Source organism: Bufo gargarizans, chromosome 3 (assembly GCF_014858855.1).
Source record: "Bufo gargarizans isolate SCDJY-AF-19 chromosome 3, ASM1485885v1, whole genome shotgun sequence".
In the NCBI taxonomy this organism is placed as follows: Eukaryota; Metazoa; Chordata; class Amphibia; order Anura; family Bufonidae; genus Bufo; species Bufo gargarizans.
The window spans coordinates 206,152,535-206,179,318 of NC_058082.1; the positions used below are offsets into that span (position 1 = coordinate 206,152,535).

General features: G+C 44.8%; 1 protein-coding gene across 3 annotated transcripts in view; it reads right to left on the reverse strand.

The window, feature by feature from the left end:
* Positions 1-26,784, reverse strand: part of REV1 (REV1 DNA directed polymerase) — a 91,624-nt gene that overhangs the window by 54,850 nt on the left and 9,990 nt on the right. For 2 of the 3 annotated variants that reach the window (XM_044286958.1, XM_044286959.1), the window contains exons 4-7: positions 17,504-17,672; positions 13,675-13,809; positions 12,227-12,867; positions 2,015-2,122 (exon numbers count right to left, since the gene is read on the reverse strand). In XM_044286958.1, coding sequence (XP_044142893.1) covers positions 2,015-2,122; positions 12,227-12,867; positions 13,675-13,809; positions 17,504-17,672 — 1,053 coding nt within the window. The remainder of the gene's footprint in view (positions 1-2,014; positions 2,123-12,226; positions 12,868-13,674; positions 13,810-17,503; positions 17,673-26,784) is intronic. The other variant, XM_044286960.1, reaches the window with a different exon arrangement.

Consider the following 26,784-nt stretch of genomic DNA (forward strand, 5'->3'; position numbering starts at 1 on the left):
GCCTTCAAGAGGTCATCCAGGTAAGGAATAACTGCCACCCCTCCGAGTGCAGAAGAGAGCGATAAGAGGGGCCAGGACCTTCATGAAGACCCTTGGGGCGGACGCTAAGAGCCGAAGGGCAGAGCCACAAATTTGAAATGCAGAGAACCCACCGCGAAGCGAAGGAACTGCTGATGGGCCACGGCAATGGGAATATGCAGGTATGCATACTGTATGTCGATGGACGACAAAATTTTGCCTTCCTGTAGGGAGGCAATCACCGACCTGAGCGACTCCATGCGGAAGTGTCGGGTCCGAACCAGGCGGTTGAGCGCCTTTAAATCCAGGATAGGACGGAGGGAGTCGTCCTTTTTGGGGACCGTAAAACTCCACTGTTTGGCCAGGAGTGCGTCTAGGTCCTGGTGGTTAGAAAAAAACCAACACGGAACGCTTGGAACGGCGGAAGGACACACAGAGTCCCGAGAAGAGGAGGGAGTACCCTCCTGCACATGGAGAGTGTCTCTAACCGCCTTAATGAGGTCCTGCATGGCCGCAGATAAAGTAGAACTCTGCTCCGATACAGAATCTTAGTCAGATGTGTCCCCAGGAGCAGCAGAAGACGAGACTTCGCCTGTCTCAGACTTGTCCAGGGTGTGACCCGAGGACGCTGGGGATGAGCGGGACGCGGCTGAGAACACTCACTCAAGGTCTTTTACGGAACCTGGTGTCAGAGTGGGAGCGAGCCCCTTCAGCAGCATGGTCCCTGTGAGGGGCAGAGACTGCTGCAATTTGAGCAGGCATGCGGTCCACTGGGGGAAGACTATGGCCGAAGTCTGACCCAAGACCCCTTGCAAGTTGTCAAAGCCCCCTATAAGGGGAACCGTCCGGCCCAAAGAGTATTGCAGAGCGGGAGGGGGGGGGCCCAAGGGCCCCCCAATGTCCAGCACATGCGTCCCTGAGCCCCATGAGCAGACGCCCTGGCCAAGGTGAAGGATCAGTGGTCCAGAGGAAAGGGGGGGGGGCTGTACTTATCCTCCGACGTCTTCAGGCGCAGCAGGGTCACGCCATCAGCAGAATCAACACTGGGCCCGTGGGAATGCTGGAAATCCACTGCGGCGGTAGTAATGGGGACTGGGTAATGAGCGGTACCGAAGTACGCGCCCGCAGAGGGTGCAACTAAAGTGGAAGCCCACGATGGAGCACCCCCTGCAGCAGGAGAAAAAAACCTGCATAAAGAGAAAAAGAAAGAAAAAAAAATGAAAAATAGCAGCAAGACCTGCAGGAAAAAAAGCAGGTCGTGTCTGCCTCCTAAAGAGACTAGAAAAAAACTGGTTTGCTCCTGCATCTGCAGTGGGTATAGCCCAGATAGGAGGAGCCAACACTTTTTACTTCTAGTGTCAGCCTCCTAGTGGCAGCTGGGCATATACCCATGGCGCTGTGTCCACCAATGCATTCAAGAGGAGGGGGAAAAAAAAAAAAAGGGGGATGTGAACCTGTCCTAATTCTTCCATGTATAATTCCAATTACAAAACTTTTTCTCTGTCCACATCTGTTTCAATGGCACCCTTTCAATTCTAGTAGAATAAGCAAGGGACAGTACCAACCACATACACAAAACATGAACATACAGTTGGCCGCTTGGCATGCCTGATCTGGCAGGCTGTTTGGCATAAATGACGGCTACTGGCCGGACAAAAATGGCGACCAGATCATCGCTGGATCCCATTATAGTGGATCTGTAGAATATGGCAGTGCCAGATCCAGTGAACTCCTCCAGGCTGTTCTCTGCCTGAACAGACTGCCAGAAACGTTCACCGGAGATGTGAACATGGCCTAACTTATATGAAGCAAAAACCTCCACCTAAAATCAAATTACAAAATACTACATTTTACATAGACTCTGACAAGTACTTCAAATAACAGCAATTAATTGTGCAAATTGATACTGAAGCACAATTATACCACAAAAAAATTAAGACTGTAGCTAACTGCACTTTACTGGTAAACTGCGACTAGCAACCTGGTGAGCACTTACCTTTTAGATCTGGTCTGTTACGTACACCAACAGATACAAAGAAGCAATCCATGTCCACATGTATTATGCAGTTCTGGCACTTGGAATGGGTTGAAGCAGGCACGGATCCTAAAAAACATTAAAAGACATATGAAAATCTATCAATATATGAAGTCATTGTTCCTTGGTGCATGTTGTTTGTTAAAGCTACATCTTTAAACCTAACACTGATGTCTAAAAATGCTGAGATGCTGCTAGTTTTCTGCACCCCCCTTTTCTGGAGTGATTTGGTTTGTAATTTTGTGACTGTACTGAAACTCATTAATATAGTTAATCACACTTCACCACCCACTTATCAAAACTGGAGTGAGTGGTATGAATTTGCAAAAAAGTTTTGCGCAAGTGATCTCAAAAAGTCGCAAAAGCCTTTTTTGAGACCTTTTAAAGACAGAAATGTAGAGTACAGGGCGTGATAAATTCCTTCTATAATCTTTCCACGAACAGAACAGCATTCGGCTCTGTTCACACAAGTCTGGTGCATGATGCGATCCTTCAGGATTCACTGGTATCCATCAAAACTGTCATGGCTAATATGCATAGAGTCTTTTCATAGATTTTTTTAAGTGGATTTTGCTGCGTTTCCACAACAAATGTAGAGCAAAATCCGCATGTGCTGCAGATTTTCACCAGATTTCACCCTTTGCATTGCAATTTGCAAAATCCGCACACGCTTATTCCAAACTCTGCACCTGCAGGTCAATTCACACATGGAAAAAATTCCACACTGTGTAGATGAAATTTCGAAGGTACTATATTATGCTGCAGATCAGCTGCACAACCAATCTGCAGTAATATGCAACATGTGCAGGTACCCTAAAAGAGAATACACAGGGTCACAGTTACCAAAAAAACAAACATGTAACGGCCATACTTGGGATTGTAGGGGTCCCAACGATCATACATTTAAAGGGGTTTTCTAACTGATGACCTATCCCCTAGAAAGGTCATCAGTATCGGATTGGTGGGGATCCAACACCCAGGGTATCTGCCTAAGGGCTGTTTGAGAAGGCACCGGCGCTCACAGTAGCACTGCGGCCTTCTCACAGCTTTGCCTAGGCCATGTGACGTCATGTTCATCAGTCACATGGCCTAGAAACAGCTTATCCCCATTTGCTTCAAGCTGCAATACCAGGCATTGCCGCTGTACAATGCACGGCACTGAGCTTGGCGATCTGAGATTAGGCGTCAGCGATACTGCGAGCACCGGCGCATGCTCAAACAACTGATCGTGGGGGTTCCGGATGTTGGACCCCCAGGTACTAATGACCCATACAGAGGATAGGCCATCAGTATAAAAAAATAAAAAAAAGTCTCAGAAAACCCCTTTAACACCTATTCTGTGGAATGGATTTTTTCCCCAACCTGTGAAAAAGTATATTGCAATAATTGTTAAAGGGGTTATTCGAGACTAACAAACACTCCTCCATATGCCGGGCCCCACACACCGATTCTACTTACCTGGTTCCCTGCGCGCGGATGGAAACATCCGGTGTCGGGGGGAGCAGCCAATTGCAGGCGGTGATGGGGACGAGCCTACCTAGCGTCACCGACTAGGTGAGGCTCATCCCCATTGACTGCTCGGCACCTGAGCCAGGTAAGTAGATTCAGTGTGAGGGGCCCAGGCATATGGGAAAGCATGTTAGTCTCGGATAACCCCTTTAAATCAGGTTCGCTTACTAATTAGTTATCACAAAAACCCTCTTCAATAATAACTAACATGCGACCAGATCAACAATGGGAATCTGTAATGCTTTGAGCACTACGATTCCGGTGAGGCAGGCGCTCTGTATGGACCCTCAACCACTAATTAAAGGGGTTCTGCACTTTCATTTAACTGATGATCTATCCTCTGGATAGATCATCAGCTTCTGATCGGCAGGGGTCCGACACCCGGGACCCCCGCCGATCAGCTGTTTGAGAAGGCAGCAGCGCCGCAGCCTTCTCACTGTTTACCGCCGGGCCGCCCGCCCGCCCACTGACGTCACGACTTGTATCAACTAGAGTGGACGCGGCTAAGCTCTGTTCACTTGAATGGAGCTTAGCCGCACCCACTCTAGTTGATACAAGTCGTGACGTCAGTGGGCGGGTGGCCCGGCGGTAAATAGTGAGAAGGCAGCGGCGCAGCTGGAGCGCCGCTGCCTTCTCAAACAGCTGATCGGCGGGGGTCCCGGGTGTCGGACCCCCGCCGATCAGAAGCTGATGATCTATCCAGAGGATAGATCATCAGTTAAATGAAGGTGCAGAACCCCTTTAAGGTCATTAAAAGGGTGCGGATGTCAGACCCCCACCAATTAGATACTGATAATATCCTGAGGATAGGTCATCAGTTATAATGGAAAAGCCCTTTAAATATCTGGGCATGTGCAATCGGAGATTGTGGAGCAGTAGTTGATTTACCATAGTAAATTAGAGCAAGTAGAAGCACGAGAGAAACTAAATCTGTGCAGTCAACAAAAGGACAGCTTGCGAAAAGATGGTGAGAGAGAGTATGTGGGATGCCACGATACGTATTTTTAGCAAGTTTGCTCTGAAACTGCAGTCCTGCCCAAAGCTTGCAGGGGATGCGACAAAGGGCATTATCACGACCCTATCACCAGGTTTAGAAATCTCAACATTGTCTATATGAAATCTTAAAAACTTGCAGAAAATCAACACTGGAGGTGCACTTTAAGAATGAATTCAGAAAACACTCTTGACAGGCTTGTTGCATCCCATCCATTTGTATGGAACAGAAACTGGAGGAGTCGGCACTGGCTCAGTCATTACAATTTTCACAAGATCTGCAATGAGAACTGAATTGAGGTCACAGCCCCTCTTTTCTATACATACACAGACATTACACCTGCGCTCCTAAGGCCCCTTTCACACGGGCGAGTTTTCCGTGCGGTTGCGATGCGTGCGGTGAACGTATTGCACCCGCACTGAATCTGGACCCATTCATTTCTATGGGGCTGTGCACATGAGCGGTGATTTTCACGCATCACTTGTGCGTTGAGTGAAAATCGCAGCATGTTCTATATTGTCAGATTTTCATGCGACGCAGGCCCCATAGAAGTGAATGGGAAGCGTGAAAAACGCATAGCATCCGCAAGCAAGTACGGATGCGATGCGATTTTCACGCACGGTTGCTAGGAGACGATCGGGGTGGAGACCCGATCATTATTATTTTCCCTTATAACATGGTTATAAGGGAAAATAATAGCATTCTGAATACAGAATGCATAGTAAAACAGCGCTAGAGGGGTTAAAATTTATTTATTTTTTTAAATGTAACTCACCTTAGTCCACTTGATCGCGAAGCCCGGCATCTCCTTGTGTCTACTCTGCTGAACAGGACCTGGGGTGAGCATTAAATAGAGGTTAAGGACCTTTGATGACGTCACGTACCATGTGATGACCGGAGTGACGTCATCAAAGGTCCTTAACCTCTATTTAATGCTCACCCCAGGTCCTGTTCAGCGCAGAGGAGACACAAGGAGATGCCGGGCTTCGCGATCAAGTGGACTAAGGGGAGTTAAAAAAAAATAAAAAATGTAACCCCTCTAGCGCTGTTTTACTATGCATTCTGTATTCAGAATGCTATTATTTTCCCTTATAACCATGTTATAAGGGAAAATAATACAATCTTCAGAACATCAATCCCAAGCCCGAACTTCTGTGAAGAAGTTCGGGTTTGGGTACCAAACATGCGCGATTTTTCTCACGCGAGTGCAACGCATGACAATGTTTTGCACTCGCGCAGAAAAATCGCGCATTTTCCCGCAACGCACATGCCTCTTAACCGGGCAAAAAATATGACGCCCATGTGAAAGAGGCCTAAGGGTAAGGCGCTCTAGAGTCCAGGTGCTCCACGTCTTTCTGCCACAGATGCATACTGTTGAATAAGGTCCTTGTGGGATCAAAACATCCGGGTTAAAGATGTGGCTATACTCTTCTGTGCATAGCAAATCCATTTGCCTGGACCTCAGGGGTTAAATTTTGCGTACAGAAAGAATAAGCATCCCTGAAATACACAAGTGTGTGCCATGGGATTTCACCCCTCACTGGGAATTTAGCAGGTTGTGCACGGGCTCTCCCACAGGAGACAGCAGCACCACATCTTGCAGAATTCACATCTTTTTAGAAAAGAAAATGCTGAGCACTTTTTATCATTTATCACATACTGATTTAATAATATAATTGGAAGATTCTTTGTTGTGTTGGCATCATACAGCTTTTTGTGACAGCTTTTGGACACACCTCATTCAAAAGAGTTTTCTATGAAAATTGTAGATTCACACTGAAGGCATCAAAACTATGAATTAACACATGTGGAATTATATACATAGGTGTGCCCTGTCAGGTTTAATAAGTGGGATTTCTTGCCTTATAAATGGGGTTGGGACCATCAGTTGCGTTGTGGAGAAGTCAGGTGGATACACAGCTGATAGTCCTACTGAATAGACTGTTAGAATTTGTATTATGGCAAGAAAAAAGCAGCTAAGTAAAGAAAAACGAGTGGCCATCATTACTTTAAGAAATGATAGTGGGTCAGTCCGAAAAATAGGGAAAACTTTGAAAGTGTCCCCAAGTGCAGTCACAAAAACCATCAAGCGCTACAAAGAAACTGGCTCACATGCAGACCGCCCCAGGAAAGGAAGACCAAGAGTCACCTCTGCTGCGGAGGATAAGTTCATCCGAGTCACCAGCCTCAGAAATCGCAGGTTAACAGCAGCTCAGATTAGAGACCAGGTCAATGCCACACAGAGTTCTAGCAGCAGACACATCTCTAGAACAACTGTTAAGAGGAGACTGTGTGAATCAGGCCTTCATGGTAGAATATCTGCTAGGAAACCACTGCTAAGGACAGGCAACAAGCAGAAGAGACTTGTTTGGGCTAAAGAACACAAGGAATGGACATTAGACCAGTGGAAATCTGTGCTTTGGTCTGATGAGTCCAAATTTGAGATCTTTGGTTCCAAAAGACACGTGTCTTTGTGTGACGCAGAAAAGGTGAACGGATGGACTCTACATGCCTGGTTCCCACCGTGAAGCATGGAGGAGGAGGTGTGATGGTGTGGGGGTGCTTCGCTGGTCACACTGTTGGGGATTTATAAAAAATTTAAGGCATACTGAACCAGCATGGCTACCACAGCATCTTGCAGCGGCATGCTATTCCATCCGGTTTGCGTTTAGTTGGACCATCATTTATTTTTCAACAGGACAATGACCCCAAACACACCTCCAGGCTCTGTAAGGGCTATTTGACCATGAAGGAGAGTGATGGGGTGCTGCGCCAGATGACCTGGCCTCCACAGTCACCTGACCTGAACCCAATCGAGATGGTTTGGGGTGAGCTGGATAGCAGAGTGAAGGCAAAAAGGACCAACAAGTGCTAAGCATCTCTGGGAACTCCTTCAAGACTGTTGGAAGACCATTTCAGGTGACTACCTCTTGAAGCTCATCAAGAGAATGCCAAGAGTGTGCAAAGCAGTAATCAAAGCAAAAGGTGGCTACTTTGAAGAACCTAGAATATGACATTTTCAGTTGTTTCACACCTTTTTGTTATGTATATAATTCCACATGTGTTAATTCATAGTTTTGATGCCTTCAGTGTGAATCTACAATTTTCATAGTCATGAAAATAAAGAAAACTCTTTGAATGAGAAGGTGTGTCCAAACTTTTGGTCTGTACTAATATATATATATATATATATATATATATATATATATATATATTTATTAGGGGTGCACCGAAATTCCGGCGGCCGAAAATATTGGCTGAAAATGGGCCTAATCCATTTCGGCCGATATTAGTACATAATCGGCAGAAAATATGGTTGGTTATATACAGGGCTTTTTTTCTGGCGGAACGCACCGGAACGGCGTTCCGCCACCTTTTGACATCGCAGCCTGCCATGCTCCAGCATCGCAGGCTGCGATGTATCAGCGGGGAGGGACTGGGAGGAGGAGCTGGGGGCCGGTGCGTTCACTGTGCTCTGGCCCCCAGCTCCAGTAGTTATAAAATGTGTACAATTAATAAGGATTCTATTTATGAGGCCCCCTCTGCAGTAGAACATTCAATATAGCCACATCCTACTCACAGGGCTGTTATCTTAATGCTGGCCGTCCGGGCAGACGAGCGGCAGCGTCACGACTGACGTCATGTGCCCGGCCTACTTTCTGAATGAAGGAGGCGGCGCAGGCATGTGACGTCAGTCGTGACGCTGCCGCTCGTCTGCCCGGCCGGCCAGCATTAAGATAACAGCCCTGTGAGTAGGATGTGGCTATATTGAATGTTCTACTGCAGAGGGGGCCTCATGAATAGAATCCTTATTAATTGTACACATTTTATAACTAGTCTGTACTGGAGCGGCAAGGGGGGGGGGGGGGGGGGGTCTGTGGATGGCACTGTTATAAAATCATTTAAAAAAAAGTATTTTAAAAGTATTTGGGCAAAAAGGCAGTTTCGGTTTCGGTTTTCGGTCAAGGGCATCCTGAATTTTCAGTTTTGGTTTCGGACCAGAATTTTCATTTCGGTGCACCCCTAATAAATATATATATATATATATATATATATATATATATATATATATATATATATATATATATATATATATATATATACACACACACACACACACACACACACACACACACACAGTGGATATTAAAAGTCTACACACCCCTGTTAAAATGTCAGGTTTCTGTGCTGTAAAAAAATTAGACAAAGAAATAATTTCAGAACTTTTTCCACCTTTAATGTGACCTATATACTGTACAACTCAATTGAAAAACAAACTGAAATCTTTTAGGTGGAGGGATCAAAAAAACTAAAATAATATGGTTGCATAAGTGTGCACACCCTCTTATAACTGGGGATGTAGCTGTGTTCAGAATTAAAGGGGTTCTGCACTTTCATTTAACTGATGATCTATCCTCTGGCTAGATCCTCAGCTTCTGATCGGCGGGGGTCCAACACCCAGGACCCCCGCCGATCAGATGTTTGAGAAGGCAGCGGCGCTCCAGCAGTGCCGCGGCCTTCTCACTGTGTACCGCCGGCCCACTGACGTCACGACTAGTATCAACTAGCGTGGGCGGGGCTAAGCTCTGTTCACATGAATGGAGCTTAGCCGCGCCCACGCTAGTTGATACTAGTCGTGACGTCAGTGGGCCAGCGGCCTGGCAGTAAACAGTGAGAAGGACGCGGCGCTGCTGGAGCGCCGCTGCCTTCTCAAACAGCTGATCGGCGGGGGTCCTGGGTGTCGGACCCCCGCCGATCAGTTAAATGAAAGTGCAGAACCCCTTTAAGCAATCACATTCAAAATCATGTTAAATAGGAGTCGGCATACACCTGCCATCATTTAAAGTGCCTCTGATTAACCCCAAATAAAGTTCAGCTACTCTAGTTGGTCTTTCCTGAAATTTTCTTAGTCGCATCCCACAGCAAAAGCCATGGTCCACAGAGAGCTTCCAACGCATCAGAGGGATTTCATTGTTAAAAGGTATCAGTCAGGAGAAGGGTACAAAAGAATTTCCAAGGCATTAGATATACCATGGAACACAGTCATCATCAAGTGGAGAAAATATGGCACAACAGTGACATTACCAAGAACTGGACATCCCTCCAAAATTGATGAAAAGACAAGAAGAAAACTGGTCTGGAAGGCTACCAAGAGGCCTACAGCAACATTAACGGAGCTGCAGGAATATCTGGAAAGTACTGGCTGTGTGGCACATGTGACAACAATCTCCCGTATTCTTCATATGTCTGGGCTATGGGGTAGAGTGGCAAGACGAAAGCCTTTTCTTACGAAGAAAAACATCCAAGCCAGGCTACATTTTGCAAAAACACATCTGAAGTCTCCCAAAACCATGTGGGAAAAGGCGTTATGGTCTGATGAAACCAAAGGTTGAACTTTTTGGCCATAATTCCAAAAAATATGTTTGGCCCAAAAACAACACTGCACATCACCAAAAGAACACCATACCCACAGCGAAGCATGGTGGTGGCAGCATCATGCCAAGGGGCTGTTTTTCTTCAGCTGGAACTGGGGCCTTAGTTAAGCTAGAGGGAATTATGAACAGTTCCAAATACCAGTCAATATTGGCACAAAACCTTCAGGCTTCTGCTAGAAAGCTGAACATGAAGGGGAACTTAATCTTTCAGCATGACAACGACCCAAAGCATACATCCAAATCAACAAAGGAATGGCTTCACCAGAAGAAGATTAAAGTTTTGGAATGGCCCAGCCAGAGCCCAGACCTGAATCCGATCTGTGGGGTGATCTGAAGAGGGCTGTGAACAGGCGATGCCCTCGCAATCTGACAGATTTGGTATGTTTTTGCAAAGAAGAGTGGGCAAATCTTGCCAAGTCAAAATGTGCCATGCTGATAGACTCATACCCAAAAAGACTGAGTGCTGTAATAAAATCAAAAGGTGCTTCAACAAAGTATTAGTTTAAGGGTGTGCACACTTATGCAACCATATTATTTCTATATTTTTTCTTCTCTCTACCTAAAAGATTTCAGTTTGTTTTTCAATTGCGTTGTAGTTTATAGGTCACATTAAAAGGTGAAAAAAGTTCTGAAATTATTTATTTATCTTTGTCTCATTTTAACAGGGGTGTGTAGACTTTTAATATCCACTGTGTGTGTATATATATATATATATATATATATATATATATATATATATATATATATATATATATATATATATATATAAAATTTGACTAAAAAAATAGCATCAAAAGCTGTCACAAAAAGCTGTATGATGCCAACACAACAAAGCATCTTCCAATTATATTATTAAATCAGTATGTGATAAATGATAAAAAGTGCTCAGCATTTTCTTTTCTAAAAAGATGTGAATTCTGCAAGATGTGGTGCTGCTGTCTCCTGTGGGAGAGCCCGTGCACAACCTGCTAAATTCCCAGTGAGGGGTGAAATCCCATGGCACACACTTGTGTATTTCAGGGATGCTTATTCTTTCTGTATGCAAAATATAACCCCTGAGGTCCAGGCAAATGGAGTTGCTATGCACAGAAGAGTATAGCCACATCTTTAACCCGGATGTTTTGATCCACAAGGACCTTATTCAACAGTATGCATCTGTGGCAGAAAGACGTGGAGCACCCATTTTTTTACATCACAGAAACCTGACATTTTAACGGGTGTGTAGACTTTTTATATCCACTGTGTGTGCATATATACATATATATATATACACACACACACACACACACACACACACACACACACACTAGGGTTGAAACAATTACTCGATTGAATAGAGTAATTAGACACCTAAAAATCCTAAAAAAAAATTTGCATTGAGGATTCGTTTGTGTCATGTGACCACGGAGCGGGAGTAAAGCGCTTGCTATTACTCACTGCTCCGTGGTCACTCACCGGCCCGCACTGCACGGTATCCTGACACATAGTCAGGTCATAGTGCACGTAAGCGCGCACTATGACCCGACACTGTGACATCAGTGCTAAAGTGCAGCGCGCAGAGAAGATGATGAGGAGCTGTGGAGCGGCACCCCTACAGGAAAGGTAAGTACTGGCGCTAGGGACATGGCTAGGAGGGGCAAGCTGATGGATGGGGAAGAAGCTGATGGCATGGGGGGCCGATGAGTTTTTATAAAGAAAAACGATTTTTTAATTAGTTTTTTGTTATTAGAGTACTCAATCGTTGGATTAATCGATAGAATACGCGATTACAATAATAGTCGACAGCTGTTCCCCAAACACACACACAGATACGATGCGCACCCATTCATTTCAATGGGTCCGGAAAAAAATTAGGACAGCACATGGTGTGCTGTCTGCATCAGTATGTCCGCTCTGTAGCCCTGCAAAAAAGATAGAACATGTTCTATACTTGTCAGTTTTGCGGACAAAATAGGCATTGTTACAATGGATCTGGAAAAAAAAAAACCTGACATCGCCCTTTTTTTTTTTTTTTAGATCCGCAATTTGCGGACCGCAAAACACATACGGCCGTGTGCATGAGCCCTTAGAAAAATGAGGCCGCTTTCTTCCAGAAACAGTGGCACACATGTCCATAGACTGTGTGTGATACTGCAGCTCAACTCTATTCACACAATCTGTGGACAAGGATGGCACGATTTTTGGAAGGAAGCAACTACATTTCCAGCATGTAAGTTATGCGATGAAGCATATTACCTGTCATTTTTTTTAACCTCTCCTGACCTGGAAAGTTGCCATTACACTGACTCTGTAGCTCACGTACAAACTCTGTGAATTCACATTTCCATGTTGAGATGTGATGCAGTCTAGAGTGAGAGTAAAAGTCTGAAATAAAGTTGGAGTCGGCTGTTTTAGGCAGTTGTGGAGAGGCTGCCTTGGCAGGCAAATGCATGGTAGTGCTTTTTGTGCTTGAAGGCGAGTGGTGAGCACCATTGAGTTTAGTCTTATTGTGCAAATATGAGGATGAGACTGAGCTTGATTCGGTCCTGTAAGGATCCAATGAAATATCTAGTTGTCCATGGTTTGGTTGTAATTGCTGTAAAGTGCAGTCAGTAGAGCCTACATTAGGCTTTTCCTGCTGATTCAATGAATGAAGTCTACTTGCAAAGGGGTTACTTGGATGCACAGATATATTCAGCGACTTTAAGGCACCATTAGGGCTACAGTTGTGTCCATTGATGACAACAGTGCTGTCTTTGCAGTTCTGTTCTCTGCTCTGCTCAGAAAAGTCTTCTAAACCATCTATTTCAAAGTCTTTCTCCTCATTGAACTTTTCAATATCCTCTTCCCATCCATTTGTTCCATTTGCCTGAATGGTGCTTGCAGTGGAATGGCTTCTAAAGAAAAGTAATTAAAAAAAACAAAAAAAAACACACAGGTTAGAAACATAAGAATGTTTAGTTGAATTTAAAGCAGATGTGCAATCGTATGATATTGATGACCTACCCGCTGACACCCCTTCAAAGAGCTGATCGGTGGGGATGCTGGGAGTCAGATCACTGCCATTCTAATGTTGATGTCCTAATAGGGTTGTCACGATACCAAAATTTTGATTCGATTTCGATACCATAAAAAAAATATTGACATACTCGATACCAAGCAAAAGAAAAATAAAAAACACCAAAAAAGCTGTGTGCGGCATTCACTGCATAGGAGATATTTTTCTGACTTTTTCAGACGCCTCGATACTGAATGTTTACTTTTTTATTGTTTATATATTTTTATATGTAAAATTAGGAAAGGGGTTATTTAACCTTAATATTTTGGCGTTTCTTTTTTTACATTTTATTTACTAACCATTAGCCACTTTAGCTGAGGGCGGTATGCCATGTTTCTAAAAGATACTAGGCTGCACAGTAGCACAGCCTAGTATCAGAAAACAGCAAATCCCAGTATCGTATCGATCCAAGTGCAAAAGTATTGATTGGGTATTGAAAAGTCGATACCTGGTGCAACCCTATGTCCTAATATACGGATAGGTCATCAATATTAAACCACTGCATGATCCTTTTAACAAAACTGTTATTTTAGCTGGACTTTTTCATCAAAATGTCAGAATAAGAACTTTTAGCTGGAAATATAAAATCAAAGAAAAATTTCACCTAAAAATAAATAAATAAATGAACTTAATTAATTATACTTACAGTTTATGGTTGCTGTCTATTGTGAATGGATCTTCTGGTTTACATTTGGAAGTGAAGTTCAAAGTCTTCTGAACACTGGACTGCTTTGTATAAAGCTGGTAGGGAACGTAAGAAAGAAGCCGTCCAGCTTTGATGCTATTAACACAAACAATAAAAACTTATATATTTCATTAGAATAAAGTAGTATATTATAACAGCATCAGTGACCTGGTACAAACTTGGATGAAATGGACATTATGTTAGATTTTTTAATATTGATATCTAGATTCAAGCGAACCTGCCTTTTGGCAGGTTTGATTTCGGGGTTTAAAGGGGTTGTCTCATCTTAGATAATGGGGGCATATCGCTAGAATATGCCCCCATTGTCTTATAGGTGCGGGTCCTACCGGTGGGACACACACCTATATCGGGAAAGTGGTGGCTGCAGGACACCAGTCCGGCCAACACCAAGCGCTCCCATTCACTTCTATGGGCCTGACGGAAATAGCCGAGACAGAGATGGGCTATTTTCGGCAGCCCCATAGAAAATAAATATAGGGAGGCTGCGCATGCGCTGTGCGCCCTCCTTTCCTTTTGGGGCTCCGTTCTTGATATAGATGCGGGTCCCAGCGGTGGGACCTGCGCCTATCAGACAATGGGGGCATATCCTAGCGATATGCCCGCATTGTCTGAGATGAGAATAACCCTTTAAGTTAAATACTTAATGGGTTTCGTTCTCATGGAATCCATAACGTAATTCAACGTCGGCATGCCAAACGGAATGCCTTTAGAAGCATTCTGTTTTGCATGCCGTTATAATACAAGTGTATGGCAAGCAGAACGGAACCCTCGGAGCTGGACATAAGCTTGTATTATGCGGCATGACGGCACTAAATTACAGGATGGAATCCGTGAGGACAGAATCCATCACAAAATTCACTTAAATCCTGAACTCGAACATGCCAAAAGGCAGGTTCGCTCAACTCTATTGATAACCTATCCTCAGAATAGGTCATCAATATCAGATCGGCGGGTGACAACTCCTGACGATTAGCTGTTTAAAGAGAAAGCAGCGTTCAAACAAGTGCTGCCTTCTCTCCACTGTTTACCTGCTCCCTGTTACAACTGCAGTGGTGAGCAGGTGAAGTAAATGGGACGGCTCCTTTCTATTTATGTGAATGGGACGACGTAGTTGTAATTATACATATTCACCACTGCAGTTGCAACACAGTATATAGAGGATGACCCCTTTAAGGGGGATAAACACCAGTCATGGAATAAACCCAGCTAAGGCAATGATAATGTCCATTTCATAACAGTTTCTATGTTATTGATGCTGCTATAATAAACTGCTTGATTTATTTTTCCATCACATTATACACTGCTCATTTCCAGGGGTTATGACCACCCTGCAATCCATCAGTGGTGGCCGTGCTTGCACACTACAGGAAAAACTGACGGCCTCTCTGGTGGACAGGACTGCGGGAGCAAGTATAGGTCAGAGAAAATACCGCAGTATGCTGCGCTTTTTGCTCTGGCCAAAAATCCTGAACACTTGCCGCAAGGCCGGATCCGGAATTAATGCCCATTGAAAGGCATTAATCCGGATCCGGCCTTAAGCTAAACATTGTTTTGGCGCATTACCGGATCCGACGTTTAGCTTTTTCTGAATGGTTACCATGGCTGCCAGGACGCTAAAGTCCTGTTTGCCATGGTAAAGTGTAGTGGGGAGCGGGGGAGCAGTATACTTACCGTCCGCGCGGCTCCCAGGGCGCTTCAGAGTGATGTCAGGGCGCCCCACGCGCATGGATCACGTCATCCATGCTAATGGGGCGCTCTGACGTCATTCTGGAGCGCCCCGGGAGCCGCACGGACAGTAAGTATACTGCTCCCCCGCTCCCCACTACTACTATGGCAACCAGGACTTTAATAGCGTCCTGGCTGCCATAGTAACACTGAACACATTTTGAAGACGGATCAGTCTTCAAATGCTGTCAGTTCACTTGCGTTTCCGGCGTGTAATTCCGGCAAATGGAGTACACGACGGATCCGGACAATGCAAGTGTGAAAGAGCCCTAAGACTAAAATTAGTCATGTCACTAAGGGGTTAAAAATGCATGTGTGTCCCCCGAGTTGTGTGCCAGGTATATTTGCTTCAGACAAAAATTTAAAATCTACAATAAAAAAATAAGTGACATTTTCAGGAGGGTTTTCCCAACTTCAATGACAAAGACAATCAGGTCAATGTGTCCCTGCGAGACCTCAAATCTACTGAATTGTTCTGACATAATGCTGTAAATCAGTTGATTCAAGTTCTAACAGGATCACACAGCATTATAAATCATTGTAATGCCGTGCAATCCCGTCAGAGGATCAGAGGTCAGAACGGGAACTCTCGCTGCCACATGCAGCAAGTTTCTCACATTGCACACGGTCGTAAAGGGTTAAAGAGGACCTGTCACCACAAAATGCTGAGCAGATTGATATATAGTTTTATGGGAAAAGATTCAGTAAAACCTGTAATTTATTTCTGATTTCACCGTTCACAGGGGAGGTGTTATCAGTGACAGCTACCTACGCATACACATACATAAATTATACACTGATAACACCTCTCCTGTGCACAATGAAGTCAGAAACAGCAGAGATTTAAATTGATAAATTCCAAGTTAAAACAAGTGAAATGGGTTATTCAGGGATTTGATGTTTATGGTCTACCTTCACCCCTGCTGATCAACTGTTGGAAGAGGCTGTGACGTTCTGCGAACGCTTAGGCCTCTCCCTAGGCCTGTTCATCGGTCACATGGCCTAGGTGCAGCTAGGTCCCATTCCAAGGACAGTCACTGTACAGTGTAAGGCACTGCCAAAAGACCACAGCGACCTCTTCATGCAGCCGATCGACAAGGGTGCAAAGAGTCGGACCCCTACCGATCTGAGGATAGGTTATCAATATCAAATTCCCCGATAAACCCTTGAATCTTTTTCCACAATCAATCTGCTCAGCGTCTCCAACTCTATAACATGGTGCCTGCAGACTTCACTGCACTTTGTGTTGGCAGGTCTGATTTTAACGCTGGACATCTGAGGATATTACTATGGGTACTTTAACACTTGTGGCAGAGTGATCCTGCAAGCAGTTCCATCAAAATGTATGCCAACTGATGGCGTTTGTAAGACTGATCAGGATCTGTTTTACAAATGCATTGAAATGCCGGATCAGTCTTTCCGGTGTCATCCGGAAAAACTGATCCAGCATTCATTTTTCCACTTATTTTGGTCTGTGCATGCTGTCAAAAAGACTGAACTGAAGACATCCTGAACGGATTGCTCTCTATTCAGAATGCATTAGGATTAGGATCAGTTCTTATCCGGTATTGAGCCCCTAGGACGGAACACTATACAGGAAAAGAAAAAACGCTAGTGTGAAAGTACCCTTAATAAAAGTCATGTTTTCTACACTCCAGACTTTATTATGGGACAAATACAGCACAAATCAGGACATAGTTTCGGCTGAATAAAGAGAACAATAGCGGACGAGACTCGACCACTAGATCCAGGTGGCACATCTGTGCAGCTCTCTTGATTCACTCCTATGGGAGGCACCGCAAGAGGCTCCCTCACCAAGTGGGATGTGGGACCTCATTCTGTAAATATGATGTCACAGAGTTAGGACCCACATCTATGAGATATTATGACATATCTATTGGACATGCCTCAAATACCAAAGATGGTAATACCTCTTAAAAATGCAAACCAAGTGGTTGCCTCTTGAATGGTTACCACTACTTTGCCACATTCATCTAGTTTTCCAGAATACTGCAACATATAAGACAGAAATAAAAGGACTTACCTATCTGTAATCCACTCTGGACGCACCACTTTCTCATCTTTTAGCTGTTTGATTTTGCTGTTTGGGAGATTAGTTGCAATAATGTGGGTAGTTTTAGAACGGGAGTAGTAAACATGAAATTGGCCTCCATGTAGCATCATAAGATGTCTCAGCTGATCTGCGGTGGGATCTGTAACAAAGAACAAATACATTACATTGTTTATTCTTCTTGCATTGAGGGCTTTCCTATTTTAGACTGGACAGAGAAGATTTCGTTATACGTGGACGACAGGTTTCTGTTTATGAGGGATGTAAGGCAGGTGGAACATGCCGTCTGCCTGTATAAAACCTTTTGGGAGTGTCTCTGGTTTGGATATAAATTGGAATAAGACTTTTTTACCATTGGGGAGTGATATGACCTCCGAGGTACTATAGTTGGGGATAAGAGTAGTAGATAAGTTCAATATGACAGCTTGGATTATATTAAAGTAAATGTTTTTCCGTTGTTAGAATATTTGGAAAAAGGCTTGGAGAAGAGAAACATTGAGTAGAGCTTCACGGTTAGCACTGATAAAAGTGGCGGTACTCCTTAAAATATTGCAAGTTATTCTAACTCCCCAACATGAATTACCAATGCAATTTTTAATACATTAGAATTAATGATATGTGGTTGGATTAAAAAAGTGTGGGTTTTATTACTTCCTATAGATAAAGGGTAGCTTTAAATTTCCTGATCTCAGGACTTGTTTTTAAGCATCACAGCTACAGCACTTCGTCGATAGGCATGCTATGGATACAAACACACAGTCAAGTGACATTATTATGACCACCAGCTAATATCGACCGTCGGCAGCAGGGTCAGCAAGCTAGACAGGCTGCGAGAGACTCAATAAGGTCTTAGGAGGTTGTCACAGGTGTCTGGAGCCATGCTGACTGCAGTGCAACCCACAGCTGCCGGAGGGTGAATGAGGGAGGATCCATAGAGTGAACATGACGAACAAGGTGGTGCCACAGATGCTCAATTGGGCTCAAGTCTGGGAAATTGGGGGCCAGGGCAGTACTTGGAAGTCTTGGCCATGCTCTTCTCATCAGTCTTGGACATTTCCTGCTGTGTGACATCCCATCCGCCCTAGGGAAGACACTCAGCATGTATGGGTGTATTTCATCTGCAAGCATGGGTTCACAGCCAAAATGGTTGAGAGTGGCTTCAACATAGAAAATTGGGCCCAGAGAATGCCATGAACATATTCCCCCGATCATAATGGTGCCACCACCAGCTTGTGTTCTTCCAGGAGTGGTTGCAGGGTCTGTGTTCTCTGGTGTCACGCTAACGTCCAACAATTCAATGAAGCAGAAAATGTGACTCATCGCAGAAGACAACCCTTTGCAGCCCCATACACAGTTGGGCTCACTAAACTGTTAATTTTAGACCCACGTCTGGCAGCCTTCTCGTATTACTGACAGGGCCAGGCAGGCGAGATTAATTTTTCAATGCCTGGTCTGGTCAAAGTGCAGAGGACGCGGCATTTGCAGAGAGAGCTGAGCCTCTAGGTGTAATGACAACGCCCCCGTTGCTCCTAGAGGCTCATTTGCATATACTAAAACTTAAAAAAAAATTCAGCAATGTGAGCACGTATGAACATGGGACTAACACAGATGCCTTCAGCTGCCAAGTGCACATGTAACAGGTCAGCTAGTATCATGGGTACAAATCTGCTGACAGATTCCCTTTAATATAAAGGTTCGATGGAGATTCGAATTGTCCTAAATGTGAAAATTGTGATGCAGATTTGGTGCATTTGTCAGTGTGTAGATATTGGTCCCAGATTAAGGATTATATAAATACAATACTAGATGAAACACTACAATTTCATCCCCTTGTGCTTATACTGGGTTATTTAAATGCTGAGACACTGAGTGAACTATAATTTTATTGTCTAATTGCTTGTTTGGGTTGACTCTGTATTACTCATAAGTAGATGTCGGAAAAAAAATTCCAGTTTTAATGACTTGAAGCGCCAGATAGGCAGGGTGATGCCGTATGAAGAAAGTTAGGCCAGAACAAATCCCTCCAACCTCTAGTATTCTTGAAAAATGGTGCAGGTGTGAAGGGTAAACTCAGCTTTGGGTTCTTTTCTTTGTTTCCTTGGGTGGGTTAAGGGATTAATTCAAAATGGTCAAGTTGTCTTGACCTTTTGTATCTTATTCGTTAAAAAAAATAAAATAATATAATACATTCTTGCACACTTTTAGATGTATAGCAGGATGGTCTTTGGAAGAAAACATAAAGCACATCTCCAGACATCAGTCCCTCACACGTACATACGGTATATAACAGTGATGGTGAAACTTTTAGAGACCAAGTGCCCAAACTTTAACCCAAAACCCACTTATTTATTGCAAAGTGCCAACATGGCAATTTAACCTGAATACCAATATAGTGTATCTTCCATGTACGTTATCATTTAGCTATAATAACCTGCCTACATTCAGTGCGCTGCTTGTGCTGTTCATAGTGAGCCCTGCGCTGATGAATGGCAGGAAAATTCTAAGGCATATTGGTACACCATAGACTTTTTCTAGGGGGTGGGTGCCCACAAGGTGCACAACCTGCGGCCCCCAGAACCAAGGTTTGCGTCAGTCGTCTTGCAGGACATAAATGCAGCTGATCATGCGATCAGCTGCGTCTCTGCCCTGAGCGCCGCTGGATTACAGCTCCTGCACTGTAGCAGGAGCAGGTCGGGTCCCCAGCTGTTAGTGACAGAGGGGGAGCAGAGAAGACAGAAGCGGTTTATCATACTGACATAAAGTTGTCAGTATGATTCCATTACAGAAAGGTCCCACAGCATTATGCCATGCGGTTCTGTAGTCCAGACTGCACAATCCCTCTCTCACACAGAGCTCAATTCCAGCAAGGAGGACAGTCATTGAGGGTGTTTTTAGAGCAGGGGTGTAGCCTATAGATATTGAGTGTATTCAGCAATAAGTGTACTCAGCCTAAACACAAGTGTATTCAGCATACAGATAGTCCAGATAGTGAACTGAGTATAAATTGATCCATTATTAGAAAATAAGCAATACAACTGATAGTTTTAGGCTACTTTCACACCTGCGTTCAGGTGTCCGCTCGTGAGCTCCGTTTGAAGGGGCTCACAAGCGGCCCTGAACGCAGCCGTCTGGCCCTAATGCATTCTCAGTGGAGGCGGTTCCACTGAGAATGCATCCGTCTGCCAGCGCTCAGCCTCCGCTCCGCTCAGTGAGCGGACACCTGAACGCTGCAAGCAGCGTTCGGGTGTCCGCCTGGCCGTGCGGAGGCGAGCGGAAGTCAATGGGGACGCTTGAAGATGACACCATATGGCTCAATCTTCAAGCGGATCCGTCCCCCATTGACTTTCAATGTAAAGTCTGAACGGATCCGCTCAGGCTACTTTCACACTTAGAAAAATTTTCTAAGTTATAATGCAGACGGATCCGTTCTGAACGGAGCCACCATCTGCATTAATATGAGAGGATCCGTTCAGAACGGATCCGCTCGAACGCTAGTGTGAAAGTAGCCTAAAATGGGTAGACTTAATGGTCAGTACTGCTGGTAGCATTCTGTTGCACCTGGCAGCCTGTGTCACATGGCCTGTTATAGGTGGGGCTCACAGCCTTATCATCTCTCCCACTACCTGAGTGATCTCACTATGGAGGTATGTGGGAGCTTGGCTGTAAGTTGTATCTTAGTACCTCTCAGACCGTGTTCACAGTTAGTCTAGTGGTAGGAACCCATGCCACTCTGAGATACCTTGATGGTGGTGCAAAAGGGCTCCGATGTGTTCCTGACAGGAATACATTGGCTAAAGTCTCAGATCTTAACATCATCTTGAGGGATTAGCCAGTGTTGTTAGTTGCATATCATTGTGGTGCACCTTTCACAGTGATTTAAGACTTAATGGTCAGTAATAATGACCATTGGGAGTGAAAGGCATATGTCAAGATCAGGCAAAAACAGTCTTAGGCCTATTGCACACGGCCGTTTTTTTTCCCCCGTATACTGGCCGTTTTTTGCGTTCCGTATACGGTCCGTATACGGAACCATTCATTTCAATGGTTCCGCAAAAAAAACGGAATGTACTCCGTATGCTTTCCGTTTCCGTATTTCCGTTCCGTTTTAACATAGAACATGTCCTATTATTGCCCGCAAATCACGGTCCGTGGCTCCATTCAAGTCAATGGATCCGCAAAAAAAACAGAACACATACGGAAATGCATCCGTATGTCTTCCGTTTCCGTTCCGTTTTTTCCTGAACCATCTATTGAAAATGTTATGGCCAGCCCAATTTTATCTATGTAATTACTGTATACTGTATATGCCATACGGAAAAACGGAACGGAAAAACGGAACAGAAACACAACGGAAACAAAAAAAACGGAACAGCGGATCCATGAAAAACGGACCGCAAAACACTGAAAAAGCCCTACGGTCGTGTGCAATAGGCCTTAGGACTATAGGAAAATTATGATTCCCGCAAGGGACTCGCTAGTGTGAGGACACTAAGCCACATAGTAAGAAAAGACCCTTAGCCATGGGTGTGGATGAATGATAATGTTCAATTTAGGTCGAGTTCACATCACCATGTATTTTTCCGCTCCTCTTATCTGTCAGAAAAACAGAACAGTAAAGAAAAACCGGATCCTGCATTTTAAGCATCTGTTACATGCATTTTCTATTTCCATCTAAAATAACGGATCTCGGACAGAAATGGTTAAAAAACTAATGCCAAATGTGCACAAATGAGCATAATGGATGCTTAAAATACAGAATCAGTTTTCTTTATTTTTCTGACAGATCAAAGGAACAGAAAAATAAACGGTGATGTGAACCGGCCTTACTGAGGAAACCAGCATTATTACTGCTTTCCATGAAAATCTAAATCTGCACGGGAGGCAATATTCGATCACTGGAAAACACTCTTTATTCCCAACCACAGCCCAGGAGCCGCATGCAGAATACAAAGGTTATCTGAGCAGTCACACACAGGATGTGCTTCTGCCAGTGTTGCTAGGCAACCAAGTGTTTGATGCATGCAGAATTTGTACTACAGAGAACGCAGAAAAAAAATTGTGAATGAAGCACAGCAGAGCTTCCTTACGCTGGGTTCAGACCTGAGCGTTCTGAAACGAGCGCTCTGTATGCGCGATTGTACGGGCGTTTACAATCGCGCATACAGAGACAGGGGTGCACACATTGTCGCGCGTTCCCGAATATCCATGTGCGGGAACGCGCGACAAACGCCCCAAAAAAAAGCTCAAGCACTTGTTTGAGCGTCGGGCGTTTTACAGCGCGATCGTACGCGCTGTAAAACGCCCAGGTGAGAACCATGCCCATAGGGAATCATTGGTTCTTGCCTGTTGTGCGTTTTACAGCGCGTAGGAACGCGCTGTAAAACGCTCAGGTGTGAACCCAGCCTAATGCCTAGTACGCTGTCCTTAGGGTACTTTCACACTTGCGGCAGGACGGATCCGACATGCTGTTCACCATGTCGGATCCGTCCTGCGGCTATTTCGCCGTGCCCGCGGACCGCCGCTCCGTCCCCATTGACTATAATGGGGACGGGGGCGGAGCTCCGGCGCAGCACGGCGCTGCACGGAGAAAGGCCGCCGGACTAAAATTACTGCATGTCAGGCTTTTTAGTCCGGCGGCTTTCTCCGTGCACCGCCGTGCTGCGCCGGAGCTCCGCCCCCGTCCCCATTGTAGTCAATGGGGACGGAGCGGCGGTCCGCAGGCACGGCGAAATAGCCGCAGGACGGATCCGACATGGTGAACAGCATGTCGGATCCGTCCTGCCGCAAGTGTGAAACTAGCCTAAGTCTACATGATAAGTAGATGCCCAAGGTTTTACTATTATAAATACCCATAATTATTCTGCAGAGAAAAGCAAGCATAACAAAAACAAGCTTAGGCCGATTTATATTTTTGGGCAACAAAAATATCTGTATCTGCAGTAATTACCAATATTTTTCGGACCATAAGACGCCCCTGGGTTTAGACAACAGAAAATTATAAAATAATGGGGCATTAATAGATTACAGTTAGCTCCTGTCAATCCTAGTCAGTCATCTTCTGACCATTAAAGCAAACCGCAATGGCGCATTGGTCACATGACAGGAAGTTACAGTGCACAGTACAATACAGTACCCACTGAGTAGTCTGCTTACTGGTCTGACTCCTCTCACTGGTGACATCAACAAAGGTCCTTTATTTACGCCTAAGGCTACTTTCACACTAGCGTTCGGCTGTCCGCTCGTGAGCTCCGTTTGAAGGGGCTCACGAGCGGACCCGAACGCTTCCGTCCAGCCCTGATGCAGTCTGAATGGATGCGGATCCGCTCAGACTGCATCAGTCTGGCGGCGTTCAGCCTCCGCTCCGCTCGCCTCCGCACGGACAGGCGGACAGCTGAACGCTGCTTGCAGCGTTCGGGTGTCCGCCTGGCCGTGCGGATCCGTCCAGACTTACAATGTAAGTCAATGGGGACGGATCCGTTTGAAGATGCCACAATATGGCTCAATCTTCAAGCGGATCCGTCCCCCATTGACTTTACATTGAAAGTCTGGACGGATCCGTCCGAGGCTATTTTCACACTTAGCTTTTATATGCCAAAATAATGCAGACGGATCCGTTCTGAACGGAGCCTCCGTCTGCATTATTATGATCGGATCCGTTCAGAACGGATCCGATCCAACGCTAGTGTGACAGTAGCCTAAGCCAGAGCTTTTATGTATTTCCCTGCTGCCTGGGGATATTCAGCATGGGGAGGGAGGTGGTTCTCACAGTCCTCTCCATGATCGTTCACCCTGCCTGCACTGATCACACAGATCAATGTCAGGTAGGGAGACATGAAAAGGCACAACAGTGCACTTCTATAGGTATATGCATGGAGATCCAATTATTCTAGTCCAGGTGGATGTTAATTGCCTTTAAGAGCCAGACTCGACTAGATTTACAATCTTGTATGTCTTGAGTAGGCCAAAGTAAGGTCGCACAAAGGTTTCTGTAAAGATGCGTTTTGTAACAATTAATCACATGCTGGTATGACAGAGGAGGTACTGATATCTCTGGGAGAAAACAAGGCCCATTCATATAATTACGGTCCATAGATCAACAGTGTGAGAAACATTCAGAGAGACACCTAGAGGTCTGTCTCTAATTGCTACAAGTGTCAGAATTAATCCCTATAGATTTGAATTAAAGCTTCTAAGGTCAAAATGTATAGAATACATTTTATACAGACTTCAGAAGTTAACCCTTTATACTATGTTGCAAATGGCTTAGGCTACTTTCACACTAGCGTTCGTCGGTCCGCTCGTGAGCTCCGTTTGAAGGGGCTCACGAGCGGACCCGAACGCAGCCGTCCAGCCCTGATGCAGTCTGAATGGAGCGGATCCGCTCAGACTGCATCAGTCTGGCGGCGTTCAGCCTCCGCTCCGCTCGCCTCCGCACGGACAGGCGGACAGCTGAACGCTGCTTGCATCCTGAACAGTTCTGAATCCTGAACAGTTTTATCCTAATGCATTCTGAATGGAGTGAAATCCGTTCAGGATGCATCAGGATGTCTTCAGTTCAGGACCGGAACGTTTTTTGGCCGGAGAAAATACCGCAGCATGCTGCGCTTTTTGCTCCGGCCAAAAATCCTGAGCACTTGCCGCAAGGCCGGATCCGGAATTAATGCCCATTGAAAGGCATTGATCCGGATCCGGTCTTAAGCTAAACGTCGTTTCGGCGCATTGCCGATCCGACGTTTAGCTTTTTCTGAATGGTTACTATGGCTGCCGGGACGCTAAAGTCCTGGCAGCCATGGTAAAGTGTAGTGGGGAGCGGGGGAGCAGCATACTTACCGTCCGTGTCCGCATGGCACGTCATCCATGCGCATGGGGCGCTCTGACGTCATTCTGGAGCGCCCGGGAGCCGCACGGACTGCAAGTATACCGCTCCCCCACTACTAGCGTCCTGGGTGCCATAGTAACACTGAAAGCATTTTGAAGACGGATCCGTCTTCAAATGCTTTCAGTTCACTTGCGTTTTTCCGGATCCGGCGTGTAATTCCGGCAAGTGGAGTACACGCCGGATCCGGACAACGCAAGTGTGAAAGAGGCCTTATTTGCATGCATCATTGTGTTTATTTACTTATGCATGTTTATAATCTTGTAACTAATAAATCTGCATATTTTTATAATACCTGTGTATTATTGTATAATGTAAGACTACATATTTTTCATTAATGTCATCTCACATCAAAAGATCTTATTATCTGAGTAAATCGTCGGACTCAGATGTGAATTGTATCAATTAATTTGTCTACAATTCGCCAGGTCATAATTTCAAGAATTTATGAAAAATTTGATACATCATTTTTTTCATGGTTAATTATTTTATGACTGGAAATTTTATTCGTTGTAATCTTCTCTCCAATATATTTGTGTAAGGAAAAAGGTAAATCCCCTTTCCCTCAGCCGCAGTCAAAGCCAGACCCAGGTGTTACCATCTTGATTGAATTCTGAGCAACTCCTCTCCTCCCTGCCCAGTCTGTTTCTTTTATTTACTAACAAAAGGTGTAAAAGGGGCTGGCCCAAGACAAGGATACAGGAAGTGATGACATACAGGAAGTGATGACATAGGAAGACAAGACACCATCATAGCCAGCTAACAAACACATGTATACTATAACCTACCATTACCACTGGAGCTAATTTTATCCAGCCTTGCTCAGTGATCAATACCAGATAAAATTACTATGATCCTCATTTACAGGACAACGTCATTATCTCCAGCGGCTGATCAGGCGCACTAGAGACAACAAACGCACGTTCCTTTCATATATTGTTCTCTTAACAAATGCATCCACGCCAAGCCAATAAATCCACGTCTTGGGCGGGGGCCCTAGCCGGCGTCCATACATCAGCCAACAAAACACTGCTCTGCTGAACACATCAGTCTCCCCCGACCCACAGCCCAGTGCTTAGCACATGGACCATTCGCCGAAGGAGACCTCTGCGCCCAGCAGCTATGACAGAACATACACGGGAAGATATGCACTCCAATGGTTTACCCTGACACAGAGACATGATGACAATACACAATATATTAAATACACATCCTAATAAAATTGCCACAACAATGACCATAATTAATAATTCTTAATTTATTTATTATCGCCCAACAGTGCAGACACACAGCCCACTGGCCCAGCACCATGACTCTGGACTATAAGATGCACTTTTAAGTAAGATTTTATAGTCCCAAAATACTGTAATTTCTCTTT